This window comes from Podarcis bocagei (assembly GCF_964188305.1).
Source record: "Podarcis bocagei genome assembly, chromosome: 2".
Taxonomy (NCBI): Eukaryota; Metazoa; Chordata; class Lepidosauria; order Squamata; family Lacertidae; genus Podarcis; species Podarcis bocagei.
This window is the reverse complement of record NC_138126.1, coordinates 96,909,257-96,921,358: the sequence shown is the minus strand read 5'-3', so window position 1 is coordinate 96,921,358 and position 12,102 is coordinate 96,909,257. Positions and strand designations below refer to the sequence as shown.

At 42.6% G+C, this 12,102-nt stretch overlaps 1 protein-coding gene across 2 annotated transcripts in view; it reads right to left on the bottom strand.

The window, feature by feature from the left end:
- Positions 1 to 7,749: 7,749 nt before the first annotated feature.
- Positions 7,750 to 12,102, bottom strand: part of CYGB (cytoglobin) — a 55,434-nt gene continuing 51,081 nt past the window's right edge. For both annotated transcript variants that reach the window (XM_081185457.1, XM_081185458.1), the window contains exon 4: positions 7,750 to 10,394. In XM_081185457.1, coding sequence (XP_081041583.1) covers positions 10,343 to 10,394 — 52 coding nt within the window. In that variant the 3' untranslated portion in view covers positions 7,750 to 10,342. The remainder of the gene's footprint in view (positions 10,395 to 12,102) is intronic.

The following is a 12,102-nucleotide window of genomic DNA, read 5'->3' as shown; positions in this document are numbered from 1 at the left end:
GGAAAGCGCTATATCTCCAATAGTGTGGAAAGCCAATTGCAATTCCTTTGTGTGTTACAGCAACGATTAGTAGCGCAGGGAGACGCCAGTCTGGTAGCAGTTGAAAAGAGACAGGAAACAGACACCAAGGGGCATTTTGCAAATAACTTTTCCCGCATGCAGAAGCTGCTTTGCCAGTTCATTTCCCTCACTGCCATTTCTCAAATGAGAAATCTAAATTTGCCTGACAGATAGCTGTAGATAAACATTGTAATCACAGGTGCTAATGAAAATAGTTTGTGGCACTCAGAGCTCTTCTCGGCTTCAGGTTCGGACAAGCGTGCAGAGAGAAGCCATTGACACTTTCCATAAACATGCTGCTCCTTTACTTGAAGACAGGCAGAACAGAAGAACCATCACCAGGCCAAGGGAAAACCATGATGCACAAAAATCTCCTAACCAACCCCCCATTGTTCAGCCCGGACACTGAGATCCAGCGCCGAGGGCCTTCTGGCGGTTCCCTCATTGCGAGAAGCAAAGCTACAGGGAACCAGGCAGAGGGCCTTCTGGGTAGTGGCGCCCGCCCTGTGGAACGCCCTCCCATCAGATGTCAAAGAGATAAACAACTACCTGACATTTAGAAGACATCTTAAGGCAGCCCTGTTCAGGGAAGTTTTTAATGTGTGACATCTTAGTGTATTTTTGGTCTTTGTGGAAGCTGCCCAGAGTGGCTGGGGAAACCCAGCCAGATGGGCGGGGTACAAATAATAAATTATTATTATTATTTGAGAACATAGGACAGTCTCCATGCTCCATCAGTCTTCCTGCGGCTCCTGAATTCCTGAATTACCTGCTGGCTCAATTCCTGCCTTGGGAGGGGAATTTCAATTCAGTTCACATTCAAAAGCGAACCTACAAAATTAGCATTTTCTGAAACAGTACAGGAATGGGAAGAGCCATATTTCAAAAATCACACTTCTCTGAATTTTGCAGTGGTTATCCAATCAAGTAATGTGCACGAAAATGTGTTTACCAAGGTGTGCACAAAAAGTCAACTGTTAGTGTAAATGACATGCAAATACGCATTAAGTTAGGGGGAATTGCTTTGCAAAAATGTGCCTGTTAGGAGAAAGCACACTAAAATGCTGGTGAGTTTTAACCACTACACCACACTGGATCTCCTTTGGATTTGATCCCTTGGATACATTCCTTCTGCTTGCCTCCTGATCTCCTGTGTCAATCCAAGAAGCCCCAGATCTCTTGGGTGGGTTATGCAGACCCCCTGGTGTCTGCAAGCCACCAACTGGGAGCCACTGCTTTAGCTGATTGCTAGTGGTATGTCGTAGTGATATTTTTTTTTAAAAAAAAATACAAATTATGGTCACTGTACTATTGTCTCTTTTAATGAACCACTCCGAGCACAAATGTTTTGGTGGAAAATGTGACATATAAATAAGCCGCAGTTGTTATCTGCTTTGATTTGTTTGCTTTTCAGTATTGTTTTGTTTTTGTACTACTGTGGTTTCTAATTGCGGCAAACAACTCTGAGCAATGTGAAATGCATGGGAAGAGCAGGGCGGATATAAATCTCCCAGATCAAATGAACCAATAAACATCCAGCCAGAAGAATTGTCCACTTTTTCGAGCCTCCTGGGCCCAGACATTCCACAGTGTTAGTGTTGCGGAGCCCACGAGGAAGGAATATGGACAAGAGCTTGGGTTGTGCAGGGTCAATGTAGTGGCTAGCTATTAAGACTTCAGTCATCATTGACACCAGCTCCTCAGAGAAAGGACTGGAGAGGGAATTGAAGACAGATAATCTTTCTCATCCCACATCATCATCCCACATCTATTTGTTTTTCCAGAATTCCTGTTTTTGTTTGTTCTTATATGCTTTTCCACTACCTCTTTTCTGGTGTTGTGCTATACTTTTGTTTCAATGATATTGTTTATTATGTTGTGTGTTGCTTAAAGTTTTTCTTATTTAAAAAATCAAGCTGTTTATAAATGCTTTTAAATAAAACCAGAGAGATCAGGTGTGCAGAATCTGTCACCCTCCCAATGTTATTGGACTACAACTGCCATCATGCTTCACCATTGGCCATTGGCTGGGGTTGATGGGAGATGGAGTCCAACAACATCTGGCAGGACACAGATTTCGCCATACCCGTTTTAAATTATCCGTGTGTTCAGGACAGCCGGAAGGAGGTACTTTTCTCACAGAACCCACCATTAAATTACACTGGTAAGATCTAGTGGTGGCCATTAGCTTAGGTGGATTGGGGGGGGGGGAATGATTAGGAAAAATTAATAGAGATAGGTCTATCCACAGCTTGTAAGTCATGAGGGCCAAGTGGTACTTCCATAAATTAGAACAAATATATGGAGTGTCAATCAAAGGTCAGGGCTGTTGCTTTCTTGCTCTGTTTGTGAGTTTCCCAGAGGCATGAAACCAGGCATTCTGGACTAGATACAGACCCTTCCTCTGCTTCAGGAGGAGGGGAGCGTGTTGCTACCTTCTTAAGGGGTTTGGCATTTAGGTTCAAGACTTAAAAAGTGGCTGTCATCCACGCAGATCCTTCTGTTTCCTGCTCCTCCCCTCCCTCTCTTCCTCAGCATCCTTGCCCTTCTGACAGTCAATTATCCCTGGCTGTCTCTTTGGAAACAAACAATGCAAAGGTGAAAGGAAAGAGGGGTAGCAGCCTAATCTAGCTGGAGCAGCTGAAGGACTAAATAATTACCTTCTGTCACTTTGCAGCTGCTTAAGCAATGATGGGGTGGGGGTGGGATTGCCAAAGTGAGTTGGGGGGGGGCTGCCTCTTTAGGCTGCTGCATTGTGGATGTGACTTAATATTGCACACAGAACAGGAAGGAAATTGCTTAACCCTTTATTCTACAAATCCATCCAGCTTTGACTGCTAGGCAGCCTGGAGTAGTGGTCAGCTGTTTGCCACCCATGGCTTTGTTTCTATTTTACTTTATTTTGGAAAAATATATAAAAAAATGGCTTGATGGGGGAAAAAAATCTCTTTTGTGCACAAAACAATGAAAAATACTTATCAATAATACACAGATAAAATCATCAAAATTTTAAAGGAAATGCAAAATTATGTATCTGGATGGGATTGTTTAAATTTTTTCAAAAAAATTTTTTAGCAGGTGTCTAAAGCAGTATAATGGGGAGCCTACCTAATGTCACTAGTCAGGGAGTTCCAAAACATAAATGCTACCATACTGAAAGGTCAACACCTTATGGATGTGGGCTGAACTTTCTTTGGTGACTATTTGTAGCCGAGTAAGATTGTCTTCCATACACACGGTTTTAACAATGAGTCTGTTAGTAACTGTGGAGGCCAGTTCTGGATCCACACGTCCTTCCACAGTGGGGGCATTGGTTTCCAGGTGGGAGTTAATCATGGTGTGGATTTGCCAAGCGTCCCTTCCTCTTAGCACATTTCTCCCTTGCATTCTGAGTTTGAGTGTCTTCAAAGCCCATGATACCTTTGGTAAAGGCTGTTGTCCAACTGGAGCGCTCACAGGCAATTGTTGGTGTTTATACTGCTTTTTAAAAAATTTACCTTGAGACAGTCTTTAAACCTCTTTTGTTGACCACCAACATTACACTTTCCATTTTTAAGTTCAGAATAAAGTAGTTGCTTTGGAAGATGATAATCAGGCATCTGCACAACATGACCAGTCCAACAAAGTTGATGTTGGAGAATCATTGCTTCAACACTGGTGATCTTTGCTTATGGGCTGAACATTACATGGCACTTGGCATGCCTACAATATACAGTATTGCACTCCATAGCAGTGAGCAGAGGAAAAATGACCACTGGAAGGAGCAACGCTATGGTGCATCTGCAGCAGCACAACCAGACACTTTCATCTGCCCCAGCTGCAACAAAACATGTCTCTTCCGTTTCAGTCTCTACAGCCACAGCAGGTGCTGTAACTCTCCCAACAGTCTGAGTGCCCTTGATGGTGCAATCTTCCATTGTCTCTTGAGACAGATGGAGGCCAACAATAATTGGCATGTATGGAGTAAACTGGTCCAAAGGTGGTTAACAGCTGGTAAAGAGTTCTTCTAGAAAGTTAAATATTATGATGAGGCTAGATGGGACCTATAGCCAGGTTTCATTTTGCTCTCTGGGTGCCCCCCTCCCCAACCACCAGCTATTTTGCAGGGAGAGGGAGAGGCTTTGACATTTTGCAGTTGTGCTCCTTTCTCTGCTAGAAGATCCATTGCAAAGAATATATTGCAATGAAATTGATCTTGAACTAAATGGGTTGTTGCCCTGCACTCTGCCCTGTGACTCTGGTTATGAAGAGAGACTGTTATGGGGGCCAAACTGTGAAGAAGGGCTTTTGCATAGCTAAAGAGAAGGCCAAGTACGTGTGATGAGTTGCCACAGAAACATAATAGTTGGCAATTGTTCTGCAAAGGGAACTTGCCTCTCCTTCTCCCCTTCCCTGGCTGATGGGGATGTCATCAAGGTGTGAAAGAGAGTATTGGAACCAGGTTGGAGACCTCACTTGTTCTCAGCGAGGAACCAAAGCTACGGTATTGAAAGCACCCTCAGCTGATCTGAGAACAGGATCTGTTGGGAGTGTTGATACGGTGAGCCTCCCATCTCATGCTATATATGTGTAAATAAGCCTTCTATTACTGAAACGCCATCAGCTTCCAGTTCATTCCAAAGAAACAGAACCCAAGGTCTGTGCTGGAACCCTCTCATCTCTTAGCAATTAGAGTGTATGTTACAATATATTTCAAAGACCCTGGAAGAAGTTCGGGGGTGCAGCCAGTTGTAAGATGCATTAACTCTGCTGCTTCTCTTCTGTTTTATGGCTGCAGAGGTATGGGTCCCCACAAGCATCCGTCAAGTCCAAGACAGAATGTCCACTATGTGGACCTTCAGACAAGCCTAATGTCAATGGTTACCAATTACTTACTTACATGGTGTGCATTGTGTGCAAATTAGATATATTCCCCATTCTTCTTCCAAGGAGCTCACACATGGTCTCCCACCCAGACATTGCTCAGGGCCACCCCCTTTAACTTCAGCAGCCCCTTTGCCTTCAGACCACAACGCGGGTCGTGTCCAGCTGCATAAATTTATTGTGCAGTAAACATTTGGTTTTTCTCAAAGTGTCACACTAGTGGCAGGGACTTCAGTGTTTTCTGAGCCCTCGTGTGTTTGACACCTGTGGAAATGTAATCACTCCCCCCCACCCTGATAGGACACACATTGTGATTGCTTTGTGGCAAGGAAGGAGTCACAGCATCTTTTGAATGTTTTGAGACGTTTGTGACAACAAAAGGCGCTGTTCTCCAACTGCATCGTTTTTTAAAAACCTTCCTTTTCTTTTCCTCTTCTTCAGCTCCTGTGCAGGAGTGCTCAGCTAGTGATATTCAAAACCACCACCAGAGAAAAGTGGGAAAAGGGAAAGTGATGCTAATTGACACAGCAACTTCTTGCTAGTTTATGAAACATTTTCTTGGCTGAGCAACTGTTGGTTGTACTGGCTCATCTGACTTTCCAATCATTCACCTGTAACAGGATAATGCTCTTGAAGACTGAACAATTTGGTATGAATGTTAGGGACACAGTTGTATATTTCAGGTTTGAATGCCAGTTCATATTTCGCACCCGTTTTCATGGCAGGAATATCTATATCTCTCTCACACACTATATCTCTATTTCTATATCATTTATATTTATATGAAATAGCTGCCTTGAATTGTTTAAATATTGAAATGAAAGTCAGTTTGGAACCTACTCTGCAGAGATGACGCAAACCACCCAGCCTTTCAATTTCTCCAGCGAATGCCCTGACATCCGAATCACTCTGGGGCATTGTGGGAATCTAAAAATGGCAGGCATCTCTTAAGTCACCCACTACCAGACAGACAGGACTGGGGAGAATAGACAGGTGGAAGGTTCAAATTTGCAGGAGGGATCAGCACGGGTGGGCCAGTGGAGCATTGAGGTCTCAGAATAGAATTTGACCAGGCTTCATATACACCATACATTTAAAGCACTCTCCCACCAAAGAATCTTGCGAACTGTAGTATGTTAAGGTTGCTGGGAACTGTAGATCTGTGAGGTGTAAAGTACGGTTCTCATGACTTATTTTGGAGGGGTGTGGTTTAAATGTGCTTTAAGGTACACAGCCTGGGATGGAAGTTTACGATGTAGCACCCCAGAGTGCTTACGATGTAGCACTGAAGTGTGAATGCCTGCTCAGACATTATCTAGAGTATGTACAGTATTTGGATTCCTTTGCTGAACATTCCTATTATATTTGGTATTAAACATTTGTGACCTCCTGGCCCCCAGCCTGTTCTAAAGCCAGATAATAATAATAATTTATTATTATTAACTAGATGTTTCTAGTTTTGCTTGTTGAAAGGCTTATGGACTGCTGGAGGTTTTGGCAAGCCCAAAAGGACTACTCTATTGTCTCAGCAGCAGCAGCAGCAGCATGTGAGGGGGATGGTGGAGAACACTCAAAATTACTGCCTGAGGCAGCCACTTCACTCTGCCTAATGGTAGGGCTGGCTCTGATTGCAATGCAATTAACTGATGTGAGGCCTTAAAAAATGGTGCTACGCTACACAATTGTTGTTGTTTATACATATATGTTTTAATTATTTGGAGTGTGTATATTCCCCCACCCATCCATGTGAGAGTCAGCTTGGGAGAGTAACCCCTATTCAGTGATAATGGCACAATGGCATCTATGTATTTAACAGATCGCAAGGCACAGGGCAAGGCACACTCTTAAGTGCTCAGAGGATGAAATAGACTAACGGCAAATTCTCAGGGCTTTCCATCACAGAAACTCTAGAAACAGCTGTTCGTTGAGAGTGCTGACAATTCTGAGACACCCCTGTTCCGAAGGGTTCTCAATGTCCTCTGGAGAGAGGGAAACAGTTTATCCAACAACTGCAACTTGTATCAGCCCCAGTCAGCATGGCCAAAGGTCAAAGGTGATGGGAGTTGGAGCCCATCTGAAGAGTCACAGGCTCTCCCCTTGCCCTAGACTGTGCAGAAAAGACCAATTGGTCCAGGGTGGAGTGGGAATCTTGCATTAGTGCAAAGGGCAAGAACATGAGAGTTGCCATGCTGGATCAGACATGTGGTGAAGTAAGTCCCATGCCCAAGAGTCCATCTCATTCCATTGTCTTTTAAGGACAATTCATGGAAGCCTTAAGTTGGTGTATTTTTCTTAAGCAGCGATGGAGAATCTGTAGTTGTCCAGAAGATGTTGGACTTAACTCCCATCAGCCCCAGCCAGCAATGGCCAATGGCCAGAACTGCAGTCCAGAAATGTTCGGAGGACCACAGTTTCCACATCTCCACTCTTAAGGATCAGAGCATTTGAAAATAATCATGTGCAAGCCTTGGTGTAGAATTAACAGTCACAATGAGTTAACTGCTCACCCTTGGGTTTGAAGAAGAAGAGGAGTTTGGATTTGATATCCCACTTTATCACTACCCTAAGGAGTCTCAAAGCGGCTAACAATCTCCTTTCCCTTCCTCCCCAACAAACAATCTGTGAGGTGAATGGGGCTGAGAGACTTCAGAGAAGTGTGACTAGCCCAAGATCACCCAGCAGCTGCATGTGGAGGAACGGATACGCGAACCCGGTTCACCAGATTACGAGTCCACCGCTCTTAACCACTACACCACTTGGGTTACCTTACCTTACCTTACTATATGATGTTGCACTATATAGGCAGACTCAACAAACACAAAATGGTGACACTTATAACAAGGAACACATGTATAAAGATTAAATAAAACCACAAGACAGCATATTGGCAGCATACATTGTCATACAAATAATGCAGAGGAAAATTACAACAGGGATCCATCGGTACGTCGGAGAGTAAACAAGAGGATCTAGTACGATAAGGAGGAAAACGTTCACAAATCACTTTTCATAGCACCAAAAGCCTATTTTATAAAATACACAGTTAAATCATAGGTATTAATATTTATTATTTTATACAGTGCCATTTGGGGGGCGGGGGGTGAATGGCAGTTTTAACAGACAATTCAAATGATAAAACAGCTTCCTGCCCCCCCGAGGGACCCTACTATTTAGAACAGGCTTGGAAGGGATGGAGTTGACTGGGCGAGAGTCAGCAAAGAGCTACATCCAATTGTTCCCTTACCTTCTGCTTACATAAGCGAATACCTAGGCTGCCCTTCCACTGCTCTTAATTTTCTACCTCCGGTTTACAACAGGCAAGATGATGTCCATACATAAGAGTTCTTTTGCTTTTTGCTTTTCATCCTTGCTTGGCTGTTTCTTTCTCACGTGTAATAAAATCTCTCTCATCAAAAGTACATAGATAGATATGGATATATTAGACAGAGAGACAATCACTTTCTGTTTATGGAAAATATAACAGTCAGGCTTTTTCTCATTGCCATTAAAAAGAGAGAGAGAGAGAGAAGCCAAGAGATGTTATGGACTGAAATTCATGGGGTTGGAAAATTACATTCTGAAGTATATTGCTTAAATGGCTAACCAGTTTGTCTCTCTTCCAAAAATACCATCTTTTTCTGCTTTGAAAATTAACTTTAAAGTACATTTAGATTGTGGCATAGGATCATACTTTAATTCTGGATCAGCTTCAAATCTCAACTGCAAAGGTCATAGCTTTTGAATAAGGCTATTTTTAAGGAAGTGGCCTGCTAATGCACTTTTGTCCTTATCTGATCATATTGTTGTTGCTTAATATGTAAATATTAATAAAGTGGCTTGCTGGTAGGATTGCCAGCTTTTTTTCTTTCTTCTTTTAACAACACCTGGTCTTGTGTCTTTAAAGAACAGACTGATTGGCAAACACAATCAGGGGACAATGTTCATCTCCATGCCATGAAGAAACATGTCACCTGCTGATTTTTGCAGATCGACTGTCTACTGAAGGCACAGGAGCAATCAAGCCAGGTGCTACCCGCCCCCTCCTGGGTCAGATGTCAATCTTGATGGAATTCAGACATTGCACCATTCAAAATCTGATCAGCATGAATTAAAAGAATGAAATGTTGATTGTGGCACCGAGCCAATCCTGGTGCTAACTCTGAAGCGGTTATCCTATGCACAAAGTTCATGAATAAATCCCATTCACTTCCATGGGAATTATTCAGCTATAACTGCCCATAGAGTCAAGGCCTTAATATGTGACTATGATTGTAATTCTATGCATATTTGATCCATACATGTGATTAAACCCTATAGAACTCAGAGGGCCTGGAGTCTGAGCTAAAAAGTATAGACTTGGCCAAAAATAATGATATTTTCTCTCTCTCTCTCTCTCTCTCTCTCTCTCTCTCTCTCTCTCACACACACACACACACACACACACACACACACAATATGAGAGAATGTCTTAGGCCTCGTGAGTTGTCTAGAAATGCATGTATCAACATATTCTTTTAATATATCTCATTTGGTTTTTGGTTACACTCGCTTTACGTATTCAAGCTTTGGCTAAATCTCGTCGGAAAGACTCTCCTGTAATCTCATGACTCCTGGAGTTGGATCTGTGAGGGGGAGGAAACACTAGATAATACAAGACTCACGACAAAACAGTGAGCGTTGGAAACACTGTTGATATAATTCCAGAGAAACTCCAGCCTAGAGGAGTTAACAGCAGAGATAAGCAGGAATGATAGACAAGACTAGAATTTGACCCATAGTTAAGATTTTGCAGAATCTAGGCTATGTAATGCTGTGATCAAATGCATGTCCTAAGGACGTGGCTCTGAATGGATCATGCGGATACAATTCTGGACCTAGGTCCTGCAAGCACTTATGCACACGTCATCTAGTGTTCTGAACAAAACAAGGACACGGTTACTCATGAGTGGTGCGTGAGCACAAAAGTGCTTGCAAATGCTAGAGCTTTAAATTCTCACCTTAAGTACAAAAGATGGAAACAGACAGATTCAGTGCCATTTGATGGAATGTCCTCTGCAAGGCAGACAACAATTGTAAATCTCCAGAGCTATAAACGTGTATGAGCTTTTAACAGTCTTGATCTATTTAATATTTATTTTTCCCCCCTGGGGAAATTAAAGATATTCCCTCCCCACCCCCATCACAGTGTACATGATTTAAATTTGCCTGTCTATACTTCGGGGAGAGTGCTTGTGCACAACCGGCCTTCTATAGCTTTGCTGGCCTTTGCTATAGAAATCATAAAGCACTTCCACTCACTAATATGTACACGGGATGTAATTAAAGGAGACAGATGTAGTTCTCTTGGGTGCTATCATGTTCCGGTGCCAGTTTTTTCCTCATGGAGACAGAGCATTTCAGGTCTGCGGGAGGGGCTCTGTCACTTTGCTGATGCTCCTGCCGCCGTCGTCACCGCCGTCACCTGGGGGCTCCTGAGGGAAAAAGCAACAGAGACAACCCGCTAGCGTGATTCAATTTTTAAGGTTTTCTATTGGACAGGGAAGGTAATAGGATGCAATGTCCCTGCAAGCTAAGGTGTGTAAAATACAGTGGTACCTCGGGTTACAGACGCTTCAGGTTACAGACACTTCAGGTTACAGACTCCGCTAACTCAGAAATAGTACCTTGGGTACTTCAGGATGAGAACAGAAATTGCGCGGCGGCGGCAGCGGGAGGCCCCATTAGCTAAAGTGGTACCTCAGGTTCAGAACAGTTTCAGGTTAAGAACGGACCTCCAGAATGAATTAAGTTCTTAACCCGAGGTACCACTGTAATTTCAACACCTCAATACTCCATTAACACTTATAAATAAATGTTAATACCAAATCTCTCTCTGTCTGTCTCTCTGTCTGTGTATCTATATCCACACTCAATGCCAATCAATATAGGGCTGACAATATACTCTTACCATACGAAGAATCTATTATTGTCATTATTATCAATGTTATATCCATTTTTCATCAATTCAATCAATGGTGACCATTAACTTCTAACATTTCCCCTCTTTTTTTCTTCCATCACATAGTCAAACCAACTCTGTTAGTTGATGCATTTCTGCCACTTTCTAAACTTGAACTAGCCAGTAGTTTTGTTCTTCCAGTTTTGGGCTGCTAACATATGGGCAGGTTTTCAGTTCCATACCAATTCCTTAAGTTTAGTTTGGCCATGTAAATAAACCCCAGGAAATTATTAAAGGGTCCTAAGTTATAACACAACGTCATTATACATTAACATATATTAGGGCTGCCATATGTCCAGAATTTCCTGGACATAGCCGGGATTTGTCCGTCAAAAACGGTGTCCAGGTGGAATTTTCAAAAGTGTTGGTTTTTGGGTGAATTGTTGCAAACTTTGGCAAAAAAAACTTAACAACTTTTGTTTCCAGATTTTCCCTTTTCTAATTATGGCAACCCTATCATATATCACAGCGTGATTAATCTATTCTAGTCACTTCTTCCCAGCATTCCATTATTATCTAATGTCTTTTTTTCCTCATGGGGAAGGAGGGGTGAGGTTGGCCTGTGACTTTAAGATCTGCTTTAGAGATCATCTTTTGGCCGGCCCTGCCATCTAAGGCTGACCATGGTCCATGACTGAGGAGGACATCTCAGTTGTGGCACCACACTTGTGGCACAGGGTTGCCTGACAGGAAAACCTATTCTTTCATTCATTCCCATCCCCACCCGCCGGCCCGGCTTTTAAACTTAAATATAATTTAAAGTTACATTTCTTTTTGTTGGGTGGTTTTTAATGCTGCCTTAATTTAGTTAATATTATGTTTCTCATGGCTTTCACATAAGAATGTAAGAAAAGCCCTGCTGGATTAGATCAAAGATCCACATAGTCTAGCGGTCTCTTCTGTGGTAAACTTTCCTTTTTTCTTAATTTGAAAGTTGGTATAAAACACTCTTAAAGCAAACAACATACTCTCCAATATTTCTCCGATGAAAATAGGAATAATAATAATAATACCCCACCCATCTGACTGGGTTGCCTCAGCCTTCAGATGTCTTCTAAAGGTTGTATAGTTACCTATCTTCTTGGGTCAGGGGTTGCATAACTCCATACCCTCCAACATTTATCCCATGAAAATAGTGGAACACCCTCCCCTTCAGATGTCAAAGCGGGACATTCTGAGAT